At 39.9% G+C, this 23,054-nt stretch overlaps 1 protein-coding gene across 2 annotated transcripts; it reads right to left on the bottom strand.

Annotated features, from left to right (window-relative positions):
• Positions 1 to 9,122: 9,122 nt before the first annotated feature.
• LOC143430812 (sortilin-related receptor) lies at positions 9,123 to 21,265 on the bottom strand. Of its 2 annotated transcripts, none has more exons than XM_076907238.1 (11): positions 20,976 to 21,265; positions 18,691 to 18,969; positions 17,566 to 17,727; positions 16,735 to 16,998; positions 16,191 to 16,456; positions 11,842 to 16,094; positions 11,510 to 11,763; positions 10,870 to 11,344; positions 10,348 to 10,554; positions 9,859 to 10,153; positions 9,123 to 9,780 (listed from the first exon to the last, which is right to left on the bottom strand). In XM_076907238.1, the coding sequence occupies exons 1-10, from the start codon at positions 21,237 to 21,239 to the stop codon at positions 10,092 to 10,094; spliced, it is 6,486 nt and encodes a 2,161-aa protein (XP_076763353.1). In that variant the 5' UTR covers positions 21,240 to 21,265; the 3' UTR covers positions 9,123 to 9,780; positions 9,859 to 10,091. The 2 variants fall into 2 exon arrangements, with proteins under 2 accessions (XP_076763353.1, XP_076763354.1); XM_076907239.1 differs by having other exon boundaries at positions 9,123 to 9,266; positions 10,018 to 10,153.
• Positions 21,266 to 23,054: the final 1,789 nt, after the last annotated feature.

The raw sequence follows: 23,054 nt of genomic DNA, 5'->3' as shown, positions 1-23,054 counted from the left end.
AATAAACAAATAAAGGTAAAATAAATAAATAAATAAATAAATAAATAAAGTAAAGTTGATTAGAACCGATTATCACTGAAGAGAAAGAGAACTGGACGCGAGATTGAACCGACGCGGGATAGACGGAGAGCGGAACAGAGGGATCACGAGTGTCACCCAGCTGGACTATATCTTTCGACAATGGTGCACGGCTGACTGAGCCCGCGGCTCGAGGAGTCTTCAAGAGAAGTGGCGGTGGGCGCCGCGTGCACACGCGGACGGCAAGGCGGAGAGGCGCCTCCTTCATGGACGAGTCATCGGGAACCCGTTATACTCCGCGTAGCCTACGAACGAACGAGATCTGCTCTTGGGTTGAATAACCTTCCGCGCGGCGCGCGCCAGGCCGAAGCGTATGCTAAAAGCGTGTGCTGCTCGTCCTCGACTACCTTGGTCGACCACCTCCACTTGGGAATTGGGTGGTGAATCTTGGAAAGGTGTCCACGCTCGATTGGAGTCGCCGTTGGGTGATGTAACGCGACAAGAGGAGGATGCGTTGAGGGATATTGCCGGTATGGTATTTAGAAATAAAGGTCGAAAAGAAAACCATCGGAGGGAACGCATTTCTCTCGATTCCCGGAAGTTGCCATGAGAAAACGTAACACGGAAACGGCGCGGAAAACGAATCGATAAGGATAATTTTATTAAAAAATGGCCTGTGACCGGGAAGCTGAGCTTGGACGAATAAGATAAATATGGGAAAAAATGAGAATTTTTCTGATAAGATATATTAAAGGCAAGTCGAAGGACAAGTGGGAAAGAATTCAACGACCAGCAACGATCGAGTGGCAGATCGATTAAAATTTGTTCTGTTATTTTAAAACTGGTTCGTCGAGTTTCGTAAATGCTGTAAATTTTCCTGGTTGAATTACAAAGGACGACAAACCGGTGCGTGGAACGATTGAATCGAAACGAAACGAGGTGCACGCGCGACACAGGTGACAACGTGAACGAGGTGGACAGCCGTTTCCGGTGCGGCTCCCCAGGTCGACAATATCCGACAATATATAATTACTTCCTTTTGTCGCGGAGCGACGAAATACGAAAAAATAAGGCTACCGCTGGAAATTAGAAGGCAAGTTGTTAAAGACGCTCTGAGATAGGAAGTGAGGTTGAAAGATCGTGTATAATAGATACCGGGATTCAAGCTGAACAAAGAAGTATGATATTAAGTGTAACTCTGTCCCGTTGTTCGGCTAATTACTAGAAACGTTGAACGTCGAGCACGATATACGATATGGATTTTTGATAAACGATCTAATCTGTAAAGTTAAAAAAGGGAGGGAAATTGTGGCTACCGTCCGAGAAATCGTAGCCAGTCCGATGTGGGACATAGCGGCACTTGTTACGGCCATAGATACCATACGTTTCCCATCTGGCTGGTGCATAGATAGTAGGTTTGCGTTTGGGAACGATTCAACGATTAAAGGTGGCGTTCTTGGGTTACGTTAGCGGCGCGTAATAAATTAATATCGGGAGCGGTTCCGCGACGTGCACCGTTATCGATTGAAAACCCTCTAAGGCGAGTCGTCTAGCCGATCTTGTAAATAAATAGCTGTTTTGCATGCCGAACGCGCGATCCAATATACGCGATCTCCCAGGAAAAACGGATTATGCGACGTTTAATGGGATATTCGTTGAACGGTAGAATAGGAAATTATTTGTAAATGATTACTTTCCCTAGTGAATGGTAAAAGGAGCGAGACGTTGGATGACCGTTCGGGATGAGAACGAAAGTTTCAAGGAAACGTGGAACAACGCCATCTGAAGAAGGAAAGGAAAAAGTGACACCAGCTCCTTGGAACGATACTAATTGGCCTCCTCGGCGATAATTGACAAACAGAAGGAATGTGCGAAGAAGACGCGTGCGAGAAGAAGCTAAGAAGAACAAACGAAATTCAACAGAAAAGTGAATTCACTTGAATGGGAAAAGATTCTTATCTTCTAATCTTCTTTTCTTCGTTTCAAGCATCGAAATTATTGAAATTACTTAAGTAACCGATGGAACAATGAAATGAAATGAAATTGGTCTAACTGGTAAAGCTGTTCGTTCGGTAGGCAGCCGGTTCCAGTGTTCGCGAAAGTGCAGGTTAATTATTCTATTATAATTGGGTATTAATTGCATGGGCGTGTCGATGAAAAAAGGGAGATGTTTGTAAACATCGCCGTTAACATGCCGATTATCGTAATAGGCATAATGGCAAATCTGTTTAGAGGAATTGCTCTAATCTATAGTTTATTTATTGTTTTTTGATTTTGGTACGAAGAGAATTGATTTGCAGGTCGAGAGAAATTGTAAACTTTCATAAAAATATCCCAGACCGGCGATAGTTTCAAGACAACAGTAGTCCATACTACTCACCTACTTCGAGTCGTTTCCTCTTCCACACGGTCCAGGGAATGCTCCGCGGCTGGACTGGACTCGTTTCGACACGGTGTTGTGTCGATTTATACGGCCCACCGTTTTACGATCGGCATCGTCCGCTGGACTTCCGTTTCTAAATCAAAGAAACTCGGTCCATGATCAAGGTTTACAACAATCCGTCAATTCTCAGGCATTTCATTTATATTTCCGCTCTAATAATTGTTAAAAATTCGAGAATTATCTTAAATATTATTAGTTTCAAGCAGTTTCTTAATGATAGCGAAAGAAGATTGCAGAGAGTCGAGTGGCTCCTTATAAGCTCCTCTAATAAGGTTACCTTTAAAAACAGCTTCACGTTTTCTTTGTCTTCTACGATCCTTCCACGTTGGAAAAAATTCGAGGCCCAAGTATGTAAGAATAATTGGTAATGTCAAGTTGGTAACGTAAGCCTCGTTTAGATCCACCCTTTTTGCATCGCGACTCGGCGGTCTTGTCCGCTTTCACTCGGACTTTTTCCACCTTTTTCGTCCTCTTCTTCCACCAACGCGTTTACTTTTCGCCGACTGAAATCCCCTCGGTTTCCTTCAACTATCTCATGTCACACGATATATTCGTATTATAATATATCGTGTAATAGCCGTAATAGTTTCTCTAAGCAGTTGTTTTTCTTCTTTAATATCTTTATCTATATATTATCGTCTTCTCTAAAGGACCTCTAATCCTTGTCCCTCGTAAAAGACTCACCATGGACTTCCAATGGTTCTTCTCTACGTTCTCCAGTGAAGGTCTGCCGCGGAACATCTTCTACGATATCCTGACAATAGGAGTCTCTCTAACTTGTTCGATATCCTCCACGGGAGGAGTTCGGTTCATCCCTCTCGAACGAGACAGCAGTCCTTTCCTGATAACAACTGTTGGCTGGGTTAGACGAGTGTCGAAATTGCACTGAGGCTGGATGGTGTTCTACCGCCCCGAATGTAGCTTCTTCCCCTTTCCGCGTCGGAGTCGAGCCATTTAATAGTGGGGACTCGGATATCCCTTCTTTCGCTGGTAAGTCACGCTCTTCGTGTCCTTGCTGTTCACCATCTTCTTCTTGTCGTCCTTCCTATTCGCGTTCCCACGAGTCTCCCGTTTAACCGGTAACACCGTTCTCGCGGATCGCGCCACTGCCCTCGAAAGTGGAGTTTCGCGACGACATTCGGAATCGTAGGATAGAGATATTAATTTGGTGATTAGACGGAAACTTAATATCGTTGGTAAGGTAATTGTTAAAGGAGGAAGACGCGAGTCGAAAGGAAGAAAGTGTCGTCCGAGGCGAACAGTTAAGCGAGCAACGCGTTAATGTATTGCTACACGATAATCCGCTACACTAACTGTTCCCATCGAACGATCCATTGTTTTCTCACCTGCCCATTTGCCTCTGCAAATGCCAGTGGCAGTTGGCCAGTCAAGGATGTTACGACTCGATATTTCGTGAGAAAACAATCTGAACAGAAAATTTCAGTGGATATTACCGAGAGATAAATGGCAATTATCAGTGAATAAATGCAATTAGTTTGCATACAACAGTAATAGAGTAGTAATCATTTTTTTCATTTCTTCCTCTCTCTTATTTCCAAATAGAAAATATCTATTTAAAAAATTATAATATATTAAAAAAATTCTATATACAGCAGTAATTGTATTAGTATAGTAAGTAATACGCAGCAAGAATATAGGCTAAGAAAATGAAACATGCAAAAATAGAAAGAAAGGAAGAGAATTAATTCAAATGAAGAATTAATAAAAATGTAAATTCTCCAAATTATTCGGCATTGAAGAATTTTAATTAGCCGCATACATTTCTGAAATGTATCGGCGAATATTAATTAGCTTTGCAATAGGTTTGCAACATATATTATTGCGTGATTTCAGGCAATTCATCCGTTTTGTTTTCGGTAATGAGAAAACGGTTGATCTAAATCGGCGGTAACGCGCGGTTTACGGTGATTTCAACGCTCGGACAAGAAACGATGATTGCCTAACGATGAGCCAGGGAATTCATCGCTGCTGAGCTTCCTAACGCTCTTCTTATTTTCTCTAATATTACTTCATATCTTACTAAATACCATTTTAAATGTTTCCATCGATATTGTGTCTCAAGTAACAGAGCGAGAAAGTTTCCCGAAAAAATGGAGTCATCATTTTGAAACGAACTCTCCGTATAAATTTGTTTTGCTGTTGATCGCTATTATTCCGCTTCGCTCCCATTTCGGTCCCATTTCGGTCCCATTTCGGTCCCATTTATTATCGCGGAGACAGTGATGGATTGCGGTGAAAAACTGTTTCTAACCGGCCGTGTCAAAGTCGATACAAGATCAATTTAATATGGCTGCCTGCCAAAGAACCGAACGCGTTAAACCAAACGGTGAACGCTCTAATTACAAGGGTGGATTTCCTCGAATCATTCGGTACCTTCTACATAAAATGGGGAACGGAAACTGAACGACTCTACTGTTCTTCTGCCGGAAATCTGGCCTCTCCGTTAAATTGCCAAAAAAGTGGAACGACGGGTGAGACTTGTAATGGTATGTAGATATAGAATTATCCATTAAGGGAACTTCCTTAATTTCACGATTCCGATCTCACTTCTTTTTTTTCAAATTTTCTTTCTTATTTCTTCATTCTAACCTTATACCAAACATAATCAAAACATTAATACAATGTTATTTATTTCATTTCTCACTGTTCTGTATTGTTGCTATTTTACAATCAGATTATCATCTACAGCATCACAAGCAGTTTAAGTAACATTAGTTGGTCTTACCACCGCTCGCTTTCGCGTTTCTTCAGAAGGTGAAGAAGACGAAAACTTTTTAGAAGAACGATATAATGTGTAGCGTACTCGAATAAAAAGAAGAAATGTATCAACGATGTACACTATTAAGAATTTCATTTTCCGGAAAGAAAATTCTCTATTTCTATATTTTAATATGCCTATAATTAATGTGCCACATACCCACTGACTGGCAAGGTTCGAAAGAAAGTAGAAACTAAAATAAACGGTGAATTCTTCGATATGTGTAATTATACAAAGATCTTCTACTTATTTTCGTCGCCATACCGGAAGCAGAAGCCTAGTTTAAACTTGCCAGCAGTTGCACTGGCTTGCAAAACACTCTGACACGTACAAGTATGTATGCGTTCTAAATATATGCGTTGAAAATACAAAAATCCATCGAAAAACCTGCCTCTCTTCTGAACGTCAATGCTTTTTTCCGTTTCAGACGATCTTCCGTGCCTAAGAACCCGCTCTGCACCGGCTTTCTGTAGATCATTTCTGCAACAATTTCAATAGAATAGAATTTCCAAAGAAGATTTTCTGCAACAATTATGCAAATTGCCATATATCTCGGACATACACATACATACATACGTATAGACATCATTTTATAAAGTTAATGTATAATAGATTATATCCTTTGGTTCTTTTAGATTCAACATTTTCTTCTATGTTCCCATAATTCATTTAAAACAAGAAAAGAATCATAGAAAATAGCAACTAAACTCTGAATCCCTTTTAAATTTCCCCGGCTAGTAACAGGAATATAAAATTATTATAGAGGGTTCCTTATTAAACAAAGAACTCCAATTGTGGAGAGAGAACAGACAAAATTCAGATTACTAACTCTGTTTTATGTTCAGGTTACTCCTGCTACTTTGCCGAATGTTAACAGGAATATAGAACGACTATGGAGGTATTAGACAAGGACCGTCGATTGTAAAACAAGGATAGAGACAATTACAGTTTACTAACTCTGTTTTATGTTCAGCTTACTCCTGCTACTTTGCCGAACGTTAACAGGAATATAGAACCACATTGGAGGTATTAGACAAGGACCGGCGATTGTAAAACAAGGATAGAGACTATTAGAGATTACTAACTCTATTTTATGTTCAGGTTACTCCTGCTACTTTGCCGAACGTTAACAGGAATATAGAACGACAATGGAGGTATTAGACAAGGACCGTCCATTGTGAAACAAGGATAGAGACTATTAGAGATTACTAACTCTATTTTATGTTCAGGTCACTCCTGCTACTTTGCCGAACGTTAACAGGAATATAGAACGACAATGGAGGTATTAGACAAGGACCGTCCATTGTGAAACAAGGATAGAAATAATTACAGTTTACTAACTCTGTTTTATGTTCAGCTTACTCCTGCTACTTTGCCGAACGTTAACAGGAATATAGAACCACATTGGAGGTATTAGACAAGGACCGCCGATTGTAAAACAAGGATAGAGACTATTAGAGATTACTAACTCTATTTTATGTTCAGGTCACTCCTGCTACTTTGCCGAACGTTAACAGGAATATAGAACGACAATGGAGGTATTAGACAAGGACTGTCCATTGTGAAACAAGGATAGAGAAGGTAAGGAATACTAACTTTAATTTATGTTGACCTATCTCCTACTACTTTCACTCCAATGTTAACAGGAATATAAAATGAACGTAGAGCTGTTAAAAAAAGAATAACAATAATAAAAGAAAAAGAATAAAAATACCGAGTTCCAAACTGTTATTGTTTTTCAGTTTCTATTACTTTTGTTTCATTGGTAATTTTTCGTATGCGAGCGCACAATTCTTTTCAAATTCCACTAATACATATATTACCTATGAACCAATGCGATGCCGTTCTATTATCAAAAAAATGTCAGTTTACTCTTGAACAATATATGTATGTATATTGTCCAAGCGATCGATGAACAGATCTTGATAGACATGTACTTAAGTTAGCATTTACAATCTTACCGTTTTACTTCACAGTAGGATGTTAAACATTATTTGGACCAAGTATAACAATGAAATCTATGATTAATGCGACTAGCAAGACAAAGTTGTAAGAGTCTGTGCCTTAAATTGATTTATTTACACGCAAATATATTATATGTATACATATATATGTATATATCACTGTTATATTGCTATAACCCTTGAGATTTACACGTACAAGCTACGCTCCCATCAACATCGTCGCTTCCCATAAAATAACATTTTCCCGTGGATTTCCCGTATATCGTAGCAAGTTAGTTAACAAACGAGAGCGAGTTATTGGCTGGAATTTTTAATCTCGAAGCATTCAACGCCATCTTCCATCTTTCACAGTGATATATTTCCTTCGATTTATAATCCTTTCTCTTTCTCTCCCTTTCCCTCTCTCACTCTCTCCCTCTCCCTCTTTCGACGAACGTCTGTGAAAAATTACACGTGTTACAAAATTCGTTCGATCGAAAAATTCGCAGTCCCGATAGAATGCCAAAACAATTTATGATTTCAGAATGTTTAGAATATAGAATATCGACGTGTTACGTGATCGTAATAACTTTCGATACAGCGCACTCGAAATTAAACGAACATCAACTTTTACTTATTCTTTTTTTTTTTTTTTCTCCTACTCGCAAGCGTTAAAACAAACACTGATAATACTGCCTGATAAATGCAGTACCTCCTCAAGTGGAGAGTTGTTTTCTTTTCTGCCATTGAAGTATAAACGATAAATCGTTAAAAATTCGTTAAAAAGTATAACAGAACACGATCGTAAATTTCTTCTTGTTTTTTTAACAAACAGCGTTGTGTGTACATTATCTTCTTTTCAGCTGATACAAAATGTTAGATGAAACGATGTACACGTTTGCGAGCTTGTTTAACATAAAAAATATTTTAGTAGTTCCTTCAGAGAAAAGGAATATTATTAATTGTCTTTTGATTTTGAATTAATTTATATCCTAAATTATTCGTTCGTGTGGACTTGTATAAAAAATGGCTCCAAATCGCACATGATCTTCAGATGTCGTTTGGTTGCCATTTAAGCGGAATAAAATGTTCGTATTAAAAAGTCGCTTAGTAAAATTGATAAAAGTCGCATTCCTACGCTAAACTTTCAAATCTAACGTACCATTTAAAAAAAAAAAAAAATGAATTTCTTCTAACCGTTATCTAAAAATATTAAATAACAATATTGATCTTCAAGTCCCTCAAAATCTGTGACAGCACCAACAACCCTGCAAGTGAGTCACCATCGCTTTCATTCCCAAAACGTTCCCCCTGAAAAATATTTTCCGTTTTCACGCACATCCAACGATACAATTTCCATCCACGACTCTGTCTGTGACGTAACGGTATAAAATACTTTCTCTTTTTTACTTTTACATCTGTTTCTTCTCTCAAAGTGCATCGAACAAGTAGAATAGAAAACGGGAATTATAAGAAAGTTACAAACAATCGCTCAGAAATAGACAGGCTCACAATGGAGGATACGAAACGATCTATCACTTTCAATCAAATTGTTAACAGCAAGGAAAGACAATTTGCCTTTTCCTTCTTTCCTTTTCGTTATTGCTGACGAAACTTCTACCGACGATATTAATGAAAATTCATCGTGGTTGTTCTTTAGAAGGTTTACAATGATGTATACATAGATTACCAGTTGAAGGGTCGGAGACAAGAAACGATGAAAGTCCATTTTTCGCTAGTGTCCCTCAGATTTCTCAGGATGAATTATTATTAATGTTGTTCTTCGTTTCTGAAGGATAGCAAAAACTCTCATCGTTTTTCCCATCGACTCTTTAATTATGCACAAGCTCGTTCGTGTTACGTGTGTATGAAAAGAGAAGAAAAAGTATTATATATTATAAAGCAGAGCGAAGGCACAGTTTATAAAAAAAAAAAGAATATTTCTTTTTCTTAGTGCAGCGACGAAAATTCCTCGCTCCTTTTGGAATTTTGTTACGGTTGTGAAATTGTATGATGAAAATTAACGCTCTTTGTGTCCACTAGGAAGAGGCGACGATGCAACTCCTCGTTTGAGAAAATGAGTCTTAAACAATGATAAGATGTTACAGAAAATAATAAAGAATAAAGAAAGATCGAAAAGTAATAAAAGAATTCATTATAGGAAAATAAAGTGGTTTCTTTTTGTTACCTGTTATACGTATAGTACAAAATTCATGGTCAACGTTATGTATGGCATCCCCCGAATAAGCTTAAAATTGTTGAGCTATTCGTACAAAATATTTACTATATGTACAAATTGTCTCTCTTTCTCTCATTCGCCCTCGTTCTACCTTTACAAATCGTCTTTCTCATACGGCCCATCGATATAACATAAATTTAATCATCCGTATACTTAATCGACTTTATAACATGTACACGTATATAATTAGTATACTCTGTAAACATAGTGTGGTATAATTTCTTTTTCTTTCCCATCGCATATGGATGTCGCAAACCTTTCGCGCAAGTGCTCTGAGCAGCCCATATTCAGTCAATCCTGATTACTACGATTATAGTAATGTGTACACGCCTTTATATCGATGTTCGCGCGCGCGCATCTCTGTGTGTGTGCGTGTGCGTGTGTGTGTGTGCGTGTGTGTGTGTGTGCGCGCGCGCGCGCACGCGTGCGTGTGTACGTCAGTCAGTCTTGAGCTTTCTACTTTTACGGGTCGGGTCATCCCTCATTTGAATATATATACTCAAACTTTATCGCGATCGCAATAATGTCTTGGCACATATCCCCTCCTCTCACATGTAATTTTTGTATATACACACATATAGAAAATGTGATGTACCTGTGATGTAACTTTATATGCGTGCTTCGCAGTGTGGACGTGTTGTGTTATCGTGTTTGATACTTTCTGCTAGTTTACGCTATTACCAGAGGCTCGTCATCCGAGAAACCACGGATGACTGGACTGTCTTCTTCTTCTGTAATTGGGAAAATGCAATGTTTAAAAAATCATGGATTTTTGAAGAAAGTTAGTTTACAATTTGTATACAATTCTGAGCCAAATCCGCTAACTGTAAAATAGAGTAAGCTAATAAACTGAAATTAATGTTTTATTACTCTGGCTGGAAGATACAAAATTGTACTGTTTTAAGTATAAGTTGTATAAAATTACCTAAACCATCTGTAGCGCCCGGAAAAGTTGCCTGTCCACGTCTTGTATCGTAGTGGCTATTAGCAAACTGTGTGAAACTATTAGTCAACCTTCTGTGTCTAACCACGAAATAAGCCAACGCAGATCCTAAGGCCACGATCAGCAAACAGATTGGTATCGCAAACGATAGGATGCTGGACGTATTTATCGTCACTGGCAATGCTGTCACTGAGAAAAAAAAAAAAAAAAGAAACGCACGGTCGAATGGTATTCGCCAAGGCACAGAGTGGGGGAGGGACACATAGCAAACCTGAATTGCTACAACAAAGCTAAGTACAAAGATCTCACCGATTGAATTCCCATCATCGTCAAATACAATCAGTCGCAAAGAACTACAAATAGTTCTTAATCTTCATACGTATATTTATATAGTTAATGTTAAAACGAATTCAAATATTATACTATAGTATTGTTGTGAAAAGAAAAGCACTTCGAAATATGCGTGTACAAGGTATAAAAATAATGATCAAAAAGAATAATCACCTGCGCTGAATCGTTTGCTGACAGTCTCGCTTATAGGGCTTCGGAAACCGTCGTCGGTAACTAAACGAACACCGAACGTGTAAATCACATCCGGTTTCGGATCTTCGTAGGTGTATGGTGGCTGATCGACTTTATAAATTTTAGCAAGCGACTCATTCATTTCCACTCCTTCTACTACCAGAATCTCATAATGATACTTGTCGGGATCCACGGTCTCTGGCAGATTCCGTTCTTGCCAGTAAATGATGAATCCTTGGTCCCCGTGCGAAACATCTACCTGATGCGGCGGTTGAATACCCTGAATCGCGAAGATAACCGGGTAACTTGGTATGGCGTCTTCGACGTCCGTGGATATCGAGATCTGATATCTACCGCCATGTTTAATGGAATTGAACGTGTGCTTCATGATAGTTTCGTTGGTCGGCGGTAGGGTCACAGTGAGTGGCACTTTTGTGTTCAATTCCAACATACTGATCTGAAATTTCAATTAATACATTGAAATGAATATATTGTTGTTTCTGGCTGGCCGTTTTAACCATCTGTTGCGCTTCTTCGTGATATATTTGTAACACATTGTTGGTAATTAAACACATTTTCTACGAATCAGACTACAGATCGTGAAAATCGCATCCTTACTTACCGTATATCTAATCGGTTCGTCAATGTTAGGGCAACTGGCACTCCAAGAGATAACTATTGCATCGGGTCTGTCCAACGGAGTAACTTTCAGTTTCTTTGGTGGAGCACGTTTGTTGAAATGCGTAAAGACCATAACAGGATCGCTTAAAGGGCCAGCACCATAATCTCCATTAACTCCGACTGCGAATATGTACGACTCGCAGGCCTCCAAGTCTTTAATGGTGGCTGACAAATTCGACGTCAACAGTTTGTATCCTAAAAAGTATGATTAGTTATCAACACATTATCGTAATTAATATCCAAGTATAATCTAAGGATGATCAAAGTTATTACCTCTGAAAAACTCGGCCATATTCACCGCATAGTGAATGGCATACTGCCACTTGATCTTCTTAGTGCTCTTGGGCGGATCCCAAGTGAGCTTGACTGTGGTCCCATGCGGTTTTACCAAATGAGCGAACAATTTCACGATGGTCGGCAAAGGAGCGTCCTTTGTAGTAGCGGTAATAACCGTGGACTTTCCAACGTACTTGTTGGTCGTCGCGGCAACCTCGAAAGTGTATGTAGTACCTGGGGCCAGATTAAGCACCTCCACACGATTTTGGTCTGTGGTGGTTGGTAACAACGCGGGATACTTTGCCGGTCCTTTTGGTGATACGTGATAATAGTCCACGTTGTTCATCTTTTTCCAGGATAAGGTCACCGAGTGATTGGTGGTCGCATCGACTTTCAAATCCTCGATATGGTTGATATTAGCGGACCCATCGAAGGTCAGTACAGCCACGTTGGACGGAGCAGACTCCCGTGCGCCGTTTTTCGCTACTATCCAAAACGAATAATTCTTCCCTGCCTCAAACGGCATATCCACAATGGCAGAAGTCTTCTGTCTGAAGAATTGTACGGGCGGAGTAGGTGGCACTACGAATCCGTCGTAACCGATGATAGATCCGTTCGGATACAAAGGTGGCTGCCAAGTCACCTCCACGCTGGTCCCATTTTTCTGAGTTACGGTCACGTTCCACGGTTCCGAGGGTATACCCTCGCCTGTCCTCACGATGAAATATTTTGCTGGCGGGAACACAGTCGTCTGGCCCTTGATTCTAACGTAAACGGTCACGTTGTAACGAGTGTACGGTTTCAGATTATTAAACTGGTAGTCCACGTTCTTCATCCAGTCGGTGGCGTTGGTCCAATTAGCCCCAGGCACGGCGTACGCTATGGAGGGCAGAAACTCGAAGGTGATGTTATTAGGCGTAGGTATCCACCAATACAAGAAGAAACTGGTGGCGTTAATGGATCGTTCGTCCACTGCTATACCGCGTACTTGGTAGACGCGTGTGACATTTTTCTCGCAGTTACTCTCGTCAAAACCGTCGACGCAGTCCTGTTTGCCGTCGCAGTAAGCCGCCAAGGGGATGCACTGTGTCTCGTCGCAGGGGAACAAACCTTCGTAACAGGACGGCGTAGCTGGTGTACTGAAGTGTTGCTCGCCTGAGCAGTTCAGTTCGTCGCTACCGTCCGGACAGTCCATTACGCCGTTGCAAACATTCCTTATAGAGATACAAGCACCGTCCAACCGGCACTTGTACTGATCCTCCACGCAGGAAGAGTGATCGGCGCAGTGCATCTCGTCCTCGCCGGATTCACAATCCTTGGTACCATCGCAGACCCACGAGTTTTGTATACAAACACCGTTCACACACTGATACTGATGTTCTCTGCACACCTTTGGCTGTTCCGTAGAATATACCATAGTAAATCCTTCGGACTCGTCGTTACCGCAGCCGTGCTCGTCCGAATCGTCTCCGCAATCGTCTAGACTATCGCATTTCCACCAGTACGGAATACACTTCTTGTTGTCGCAGGTGAACATCCAGTGGTTGCATGGACTGTTCGGTAGCATCGGAGTAAACGGCGTCGGACTTACGGTGGTGGTGCAGTTTACCTCGTCGGACCCGTCCGCGCAATCCCGATCCCCGTCGCAGACCCATGAATTGTATATACAGCTGTGTTTCATATGCGACATATTACAGGTGAACTGCCAGCTCTCGCAGACCATCCCCTCGCAATCCTCCTCGTCTTGACCGTCTTCGCAGTCCGGCTCGGTATCGCATTTCCAACTAGTTGGTATGCAGGTTCTATTTTTCTTGCAGAGGAACTCGTCGGACCTACAGGTACTCGGGGACAGCTGCCTCTCGCAGTTTTTCTCGTCGGAACCATCCCGACAATCGTTCTCACCGTCGCAGTGCCACCTGTGCGATATACACCTTCCGTTGTCGCACTTGAACTGCGATTCGGTGCACTGTGGGTATTTGCAGTTCATCTCGTCCCTGCCGTCCTTACAGTCCTCGTCGAAGTCGCAGACCCAGTCCTTGGAGATGCACTTGGTATCGTCGCACACAAAGTTCGGCATACAGATGGTCCTGTTGCAGTCGATCTCGTCGGAATTGTCACCGCAATCGTTCTCATGATCGCACCGCCACGATCCAGGGATACACACGTCGTTCGCGCAGGCAAACCGTTTCGGGGCGCACGTACTCGCCACCTTGGGGCACGTTGAATTTGCGAACGCTACGCTTCCGCCCGGACACATACACTTCCCTTCGATCATTTCCATTCCATCGGGGCATAGGCAGACGTGCTCTCCGTGGGGTGCCCCCACGCAGATGTGCGAACAAGTGCTATTGACGCAGCTGTTAGTACCTTCTTGAATGCTGTGGGCGAATACCTTCAGGTCCATCAGGCCGGGCAACTGATCTACAACGTTAGATATACCGAGACCGTGGTCCTTGTCCGCGACAAATATCATTGAATGTTTCCAATCATCCCAGTACATGTTGTCTTTGAATACAGCAACGGCAAAGGGATGCGACACTCTCTCGTTCTGAGAGATCACTTTCTTGAATTTTTTCCCATCAAAGTCACTGGACCCGATGTAATCCAGCCTGGCATCTACCCAATAGATACGTTCCGCTATGTGATCGATGGTTATTCCATTCGGCCATCCAACAATCGGTTCCACGAACAGCCTTTTCACGTCCGTTCCATCCAGATTAGCTCTAGATACCGAGGCATTTTCTGGTGCCCAGTCAGTCCAAAACATGTATCCGTTCATCGGATGAACCGCGATTCCTCTCGGTTTCTGTAGATTGTTAGGCCCTAGGATGGTCCTCCGCATTCTTCCCATTACGGAAATGTCCGTTCTGATTACCTGGATTCTCATCTTAACACCGTCCACGAAGTATAATAGGTTAGAGACCCAGTCTAACGCCATTCCCTCGATCGAGCTCAAGTCTATTTCCACCAGAATTTCAGGATAGCTTGTGCCATCCTTGAAGCATTGTCTACCTATAGTATCGTTCACTATATCCGCCCAATATACACAATTGTTCCTCATATCGAACTCGATGGCGATCACGTTGTTCAGATTGTGAATGGGCAACGTCTCCAATTTTTCTTCCACCAAATCGATCCGCGAGATGTGCTCCCGTTGCGCGACCAATAAGAACCCGGGTTTCTCCTCTATGGGGCATGGTATCTCGTCAGGCTCGAAGTTTCTGGCCAATCCACCTTCGCACTCGTCGTCCAATATCTTGACGTAACCTTTCGTTCGATTGTAAAACGCGCCGGGTTTACAGTTACTCAATACGGCGTAAGGGTCGTAAGTAGTCATGGATTTGTCTCTGATGCAGTGATAAGGATTCCCGACTCGCATAAACCCAAAGTCGCATTGATAGTCGTTATAATCGCATGGGCACACCTCTGTCCGCACTGGCCGATCGTAATCCACTCCCGTGTAACACTTGGCGCGTGCCGCTCTTCTTTGGTAAACCTCCCTACGACCCAGCACGCAGGATATACCCGGCTGATCGGTACTAGACGGTACCCAGAATTTAAAATCGTCCTTGGTGCAATCCCTCTCGAACACGATCCTCAGATCGACCTTGATTATAAGCCACTGATGTTGGCCGCTGGCCGAACCGAACATCGTGAAGACCGTCGTGTTTTCACCTGGCTCCGTCATCAGTCCGTACACACGTAGCATCTTCTCGTTGAACTGATACGAGAGCCAGGTCTCCCCTTCGTCGACGGAGAAAGTAATATCTCTGGTCTCGCCACGTGACTTGAAATACTTGACAGCCACCAGCAGACCGCCGTGGTCGCCCATGTTGAAAAAATAATAGTCTTTAAGCACCTGTTTCCAAGTGAGACCGGCGTCTCTTGACACGTACAGGGCAGGATGACCCTTAAGACTAGGCCCTATCACTCCTGTCGCCATTATGATACCAGGCGCTGACTTGGAGCTCATGATGGATACTGCCCTCGTCACGGGATACAGTTGACTCAAACGCTGGCTCAAATGCAACGAGCAATCTTTGGGGCAGTGAATATGAAAACCTTCGTGATTCGAGGTAGGTGGTTTTATAGAGTTCCACGTTGCGCCATGATCGAACGTTATCAACGAAACTAAGTGCTCTGGTCCTATGGATCCTGATTTGGCTGTTGCTCTTACTTGAGATGCTATGTAAATGCCACGGATACCTTGGACTTTGTACAAGTCGGTAAACGTCTCGTCTGCTACGTCACTGAAAGAAAGCCACGGAGAAATTTTGTTACAACTTTTTAGGTAAATACAGTCCGGAGAATACGTTTTTTTAATGAATTTAATCTTAATGAATTACTTTAACCAACTGTCTTTCCAGGTGCTGTTCGGGAAAAACGTAAGAATCCCCTCGAGAGACAAGGTGAACGTTGCCCTCTTTTCATTTATCACTTCTGATATATAAAGATTCACTTGTGTGTCGCTGTGCGAAGCAGCAACGAAGACTCTATTATGCGAAACGTCGACGATGTGATAATCCTTAATTGGCAAAGCCGTACTAAACTCGGCCTTGACGAAGTTGAACTTTTTGTACGAGACATAAAGATCCAAGTGTTCCGTTCCATTCTGCAAAAACGAAATTTTCCTTATCCATTCGATTCGAATATAATAATACGAATATGTAATACGGTACATCGTGATTGCACGTGGAAAATCCACGACATTAGTGTTTACCTAATAGGATTACTAGGAAAAAAGACCAACAGAAGAAACATTTTGTATTTGTAAGGTAGAGTGTATGTGTAAGATAAAAGTCTATTTTCCTCGTTCCCATCATGCTTACATATGCAGTTGTACAGACACGGTACAGTAATATACGTTCACGTTCTTGACTCGTTACCCACCTTTAATTTTTTCGATGTAGCGAATCTAAAGTCGCCTCTAATTTGAAAGTCTTCCACGTCTGAAATAACCACAGTTAATGGTTCTGCCATATGTATCGCCGCATCCTTCAGGGAATTGATCTGCAGATCAAACTCGCAAACGGTATTTGTTCCGGTAGGGTCCATTCGTTCGATTACCAATGCAGGCGAAGGTGACCAAAAGAATGCTTTCACATATTGATGTATCGCTACCCATGAAAAACCTGTGTCCGTCGATAACCATAGCTAAAAATGAAATAACAGTATAATGTCGCAGACTTTTTTGGGTGAAATATATAGCAGTAGCATATCCTACAAATTATCAAAGTAAAAGAAATGAAAATAAAATAATAATATATTACATAAATGTATTTTAATTATATCAACTGTATATTAATAAAAGCTATTGACGCATTCTAAGTAGTCGAAATAATAGTAGACTTGTCCATTTACACGGTAAGTTAGATAATGTTCTCATTTCTGGAACCAGTCTTGAAACTCGTTTTCTAGAATACTATCAAGTTCCTCTATCGCATTATACTGCGCAACAATAAACGATATCAGAAAATGTTCATCCTTTTGGCATACTTTCTTACTTTCGAGAAAAGTTAGAAATCGCAGGAAGTTACGCTTACGATAAAGAAACAGGACGATCTACATATAATCGGATAACCGGGAAAACTCTAATAAGTCACTATAAAGGCTTTGTACAGTGTACTGCTACTACGCTAAAGGCGTGAAAATACGATTGCAAGTATGATTACAATCAAATCGTTACAGGAGTGACCTTACTCGGTAAATTGAAAAACTTACGGTGCGCATGGAGCTGACTTTGTCCAGAGCGAGGACAATATCAACGTCCATTTCGTAAAACGAGATTTCGCTCGGATAGAATGTCACCGGCACCTTTTTAATAGTCTTCCCGTTGTCCGGCGTGATGAAAAGTAACTGGTGCGTACTGTCGACGAAGATACACTGAAAAAACATTGCGAATTGCAAGAACAATGGAACGGATGAGAAAACGATGGATATATTAGGGAATCCCATAAGTTTATTTCCTTTATTTTTATACGCGAAATTAATACGTAATATTTGTTATTTAACGCCCCAAGCATCCTCCGTAAATGTAATGTTCAATGATTGATACATGTCTGATACTTCTTATTTCTGTCATTAAAACAGACTGCTAAATTGCATAAATGCTGTAAATAATAAAATTGTATATAATGTATTGCATATATCTGCCGGTGACCCACCGTGAATGTGTTTGTTAAGATTGATTTATCACCTTTCAGGGGAAGCTTCATTACTCCCCCTTCGGAAATTGTTAAGGTTTACTTGTCAAATATTCCTCGAGATGTGTTTTTATTTCGCTTACGAATTGAAAGCGTTTATCGCACAGAGAACGTTTTAATGACAGGAACAAGTAATAGTCGGATGAAGCAAGATCTGGGGAGTACGGAGGATGCGGTGGAACGTCCCAATCAAATTGTAATAGGTTTTCTCTTGCAGCCAATGCAACATGCGGTTTTGCATTGTTGTGATGAAAAACGACGCCTCGTCGGTTCGCCAATTCTGGCCCTTTTTTCTGCTATGCCGACTTCCGATTTATCAGTGCTGATTGCAGTAGTTATCAATGCTGTTTGCCTGGCATACGCAAGGCAAGTTGCCGGATCTCCGAAGGCCACGGCGGTGTTCCAGCCGACAAGAGTCCGACATAACCCTGAAAACCCTTCCCAAACATCGAAGTATCCATCCTATTCATCGGAAGATTTTTCCAGGGAAAAACAAAAAAGGGTGCCGCGGCACCGAGTTTGAGAACCCCTGGCATAGACGAGCTTGCTAATGGACCAGTTAAAGTATGTATAATTTCTAACGTGGTGCGAAAGAAACTAATAGAGCGCCCTAGTAAAACGCTGTAGGGAATAGTTCACTTACGAATTTGTAATACTTTGGATGATTAGTGAATTTGTCCAGAGTCGCATATTGCGGTGTGGTCGATTTCGGCTGGTCGATACGAAATTTTTCAGTTATATTCACGAACGTGTCGCCGTAATCGTAACTTATATAAACAGCGCTGGGATTGAGCGTGGTGGCTTTGGTTGCCTGCAATCTCATCATAGATGTACTGTCCCTTGCCAGGCATATTATTACGTTCGATCTTTCTCCAACCCAATGAACAATCAGTTGTTGATGCGAATCGTTTAAAGGATTGACCTGGAAAATATAGAGGCAAACAAAATTTTATTAATCTGCAGAAGCGTTACGAACGACGTCTCTGTAACAGGTTACTCCTGTAACATTGTTTTGCTCTCGCTGCGGACAGAGAATTGGGAAATCCCCCCCCCCCCCCCCCCCCTCCATATAATATGACGTCCTAGCGACATCGTTTCGTTACGATCAAAAAATTTGAAAAACGTCGAGTAATGAATATTTTCAAGCTTGCTCATCAAACAAAAAAAACTTTATTTACACATAAGAAAGACTGTGGAAACAAATATCTATCCTTTCGTTTGTTAATTATTTAATATCAACAGATATGTAACACGATTAGCCCGTTACGGATACGTTCAGTAAACATACTTCAAACAATTATCGAAGCAAAAGTGTACAATACTGTATAGTTTGTAGAATCTAACCATGATTATTTCTAAGAATCTAACCATCGCGTTATAGAAGGGTTTTTTATTGTTTCAAAAACTGGTAAATATATAATAATAGTATTTTCAATAGTGTCCCTCTTCTTTGTTCTTTAGTACTTTCAAGGTCACTGATCGTGAAACATGATTTTATTAGACGTGAAAAAAGTGAAAGGAATTCGAAATACTTATTTGTTGTTTACCTGTTTTATACGTTGCCTAACATGTTTCAATGAATAAACACATTTTCTTAATTATATGCGTATACAAGATCGAAGCTATACATTTTGCTAAAAGTCCAAACTTATACAGTGAGATTGCGATAAACGATAAGAAACATAAATTTCTGTTTATAACCATGTTCTAACAAAAACTAATAAGTAGCAAAATTTTACTTGTACCTACAAATGACTAATGCCTTAATCTCGGTTCGTACAGTTTATTTTATCTCCTTAGACAGCCGATACATAATACCCCTTTGCTGTTACTCATACGAGCCTCACGTGTAGAGTATTACAATACATGCTGCTTTATATATATATATATATATATGTATATACATTTGCATTCAGCGACATGACATATACCTATGACTAATTGTCACATACCGCTGTGTCATCAGAATACTTTTTGCACGGAGCATTTACTGATATAAATGCATATTTCGCACAGGAGAAAGAAAAACTAAAACTCAACCGTTGTCCCTTTATTTCCCCGAAATTCCGGCAATAAGAAACGAAGTAAAGATACCAAAGGCAATTCGTGACAAATATAAATCAAAATACGTTACCAATACGTATTAAGCTGCTTCAATAATTATCATCATATAAGATAACGTGAACCCGAGATTGTAAAAAGGAAAAAATAATTTCCATGAGTTCGATGTTGCTAAATGTCTACGGACCGATAAATTACGAACTGCTTTTCTCTGGTCGAACAAGATCGAAAGTAAAGTTAGTATTACCGTTTGACTAAACAGACTGATCAAAATGTTCAATTTCAATTCGATGGGAACGGGTTAACTACGTTGTTAGTTTAAACCACCGTTGTACCGTAGAGTTTCGTGTTTACGTGAATATATATATAATAACGATATCCAAATTTAAATCACGCAATACATTTGTACGCGAGTGAAGAGATCGCAGCGTGATGCGTTCAGCTGATGATAAACCAAGTGTGCCGATTAATGAGCATTCGATTTCAAATATGAATCGCATCGTAGAAATAAAGGGACGTATACGGTACGGTTACTGACCTCTGCTTGTCAATAACAGAACGACTATGACGCTACACTTCGTTTCGTGAAGATTGATTAAATTTAGTCCGGAAGGGACATAATACGGCAATTACGTTCTACGTTGTTCGCCGCACAAAGGCAGCGCTGTTGTATAGAGCCGACCTTATTAGCTACCGCGTAAAAAATCTAAAGATCGTTCCTATCGACAAATAACAAATATATAGGCAGAGATAAGGGAAGAAAAACAATGTAAAATTATGCGGGAAACGAATCAATGGCATCGCTGTCTCGCAAGCAACATCGAAATAACTGGATCGCTGGTGAAACGTAAAGAGGTAATCGCATACCTTCGTCGTGATATTTGGATTATTTGGGAACGATGAAGGAACATCCCTGCGTGCTCGGCTGGATGACGTTTCGTTAGCATCCGCCGAATAATCATCCCGATTTATGACAAACGGCCGCCTATAGCCATACGATTCATAGTCCTCCGTGATGTGTAAGGTTTTCGCTCTTTCACCGAACCTCTGCCCGTTATTTGAACTCGTTAACAATATCAAGTAAAAAATTAGCGCGGAGTAATAGAAGGCCGAAGTCATCCGGCCGGCCATCTTGCTCAGACTGACTTTCTTTAATCACCATGTACAAATATATATATATATATATATATATATATATATATATATATATATATATAAAACTACATAGATACGTACATGTATATGAATGTATACGTTTCACACAGGATGTTCTGAAGTCGCACATCCTACATCTCCAATTCGGTATAGATTGACGCGCATGCGCCATTCGTTACATGAGTATCAGACTTTAAATAAGTTTGAACATTGTTCAACGATAAAAGATTTTAAATAAAAACATTTGACTGAGAAAATAATGCATCGATGCGTTTTAATATCTCTTTTACCTTGAAGTTATTCGATAAATAAAAGTTTCCTATAGAAATAATGGTGCATTGAATACACGGCTATATACGAGGGCGCTCATCGATCAAATTTTAGAACGCACATACGAATTTAAATTGCTTGCAAAACATATTTTAATTAATATCCTTTAGATTTTTTTAAATTTTTAATAGCACCAGCAGCATTAAAATTAATGTACAAATGTAGATAATTAAAGTTACTAATTGCAATATTTGTAAAGCTTATTAATCCTACACAATGAAAATAATGATAGTAAAATATTATAAATTATAACGCTCACACGAATACAATTAACGAGGCAATAGCGAATGGAACAAAATATATTCGCCATAAAATTGAATCATTGGGAGAGTAACTACTTTTAATGGTGCCTCTGAGATGTAATAGCAAAACTACATTAGATAATAGCCATCATTTGTTAGCAACACCATCGTCTCCCCTTGTTCTGCTACTTACTTACGTAAAATATACGATTCAAAAAAACAGTTTTCTTTTCAAACTTTTAGAATCGTGAAATATATATATATATATATATATATATATATATATATATATATATATATATATATATACCCACACGCACAATATTCTTTAAATAAATTCTTTATAAAAGATAAAAATTAGTTTCTACAAAAAATTTATCACGCGAAAAAGATAACTTTTAAAATAATCATCAATCTGAAGAAGAATACAATAAAAATTTACGCAGTTCAACTTAACGTAATGTCCTAAAGTTAGAAGCGTAAATTACAATTTAGAATATTAGGAATCGAGTAGGATAGAAATATAAGTAGGAATACGGTGTTTTACAAGTACAATCGTCAGATAGTTTTACAATTATATATATATATATATATACAATATATATATTTATATATATATATAATCTATTATAGTCATTTTTATTTCTTGTAATTTACTATCCTTCGTTATCTCTTATTTATATTTATATATATTTATATTTATATATATAAAACACATATAGCTATGAGAAATATCGAGTTGTATGTATTTTAGCAATGCGACTCCGAATAGTTTAAAAAATACCCACTAAATGCACATGCATTAAACTAGAAAGAAGCGAACGTGTTGTCGATTTTTTTTCCATTTTCTTTCTTTTGATTAAGATCGTTACTGCTTTGTTCGTCCTTGGGTCTAGGCGTATACTGCGTATTACTCATGATAGTATGTACAAATCAGTGAAGCGTACAGTATAATATATAGTAAAAAAGATGAGGCGTTTCACAAACGTATAACCCAACATGTACTACTCAGAATATTTGTCGAGAGAAACATGTTTACCGCATTTAAGAATAAGATGCATTCAAGAGGATGGAGCACGTCGACTTTGAATCGAATCGAGTCGCATTGTAATCGGACAATATTCAGAACGCAAAACGGTACTTTTCTGTAAAAATTTAATTATTTTTAAATAATTGTTACTAAAAGAAGTGTGTATATATAGTCAAAACCGTGGTTTTT

This window comes from Xylocopa sonorina, chromosome 15 (genome assembly GCF_050948175.1).
Source record: "Xylocopa sonorina isolate GNS202 chromosome 15, iyXylSono1_principal, whole genome shotgun sequence".
NCBI lineage: Eukaryota > Metazoa > Arthropoda > Insecta > Hymenoptera > Apidae > Xylocopa > Xylocopa sonorina.
The sequence above is the reverse complement of the archived record's forward strand: the minus strand, read 5'-3'. Positions and strand labels throughout refer to the sequence as shown.

Coding starts and splice junctions, on each gene's coding strand:
- LOC143430812 (XM_076907238.1), bottom strand. CDS start 21,239: ATGGCCGGCCGGATGACTTCGGCCTTCTATTACTCCGCGCTAATTTTT. Junction 17,728..18,690: donor ATCCAAAGTATTACAAATTC/GTAAGTGAACTA, acceptor ATGTTTTTTCAG/TGTATCTTCGTCGACAGTAC. Junction 10,555..10,869: donor CAGCAAACGATTCAGCGCAG/GTGATTATTCTT, acceptor TTTTTTTCTCAG/TGACAGCATTGCCAGTGACG.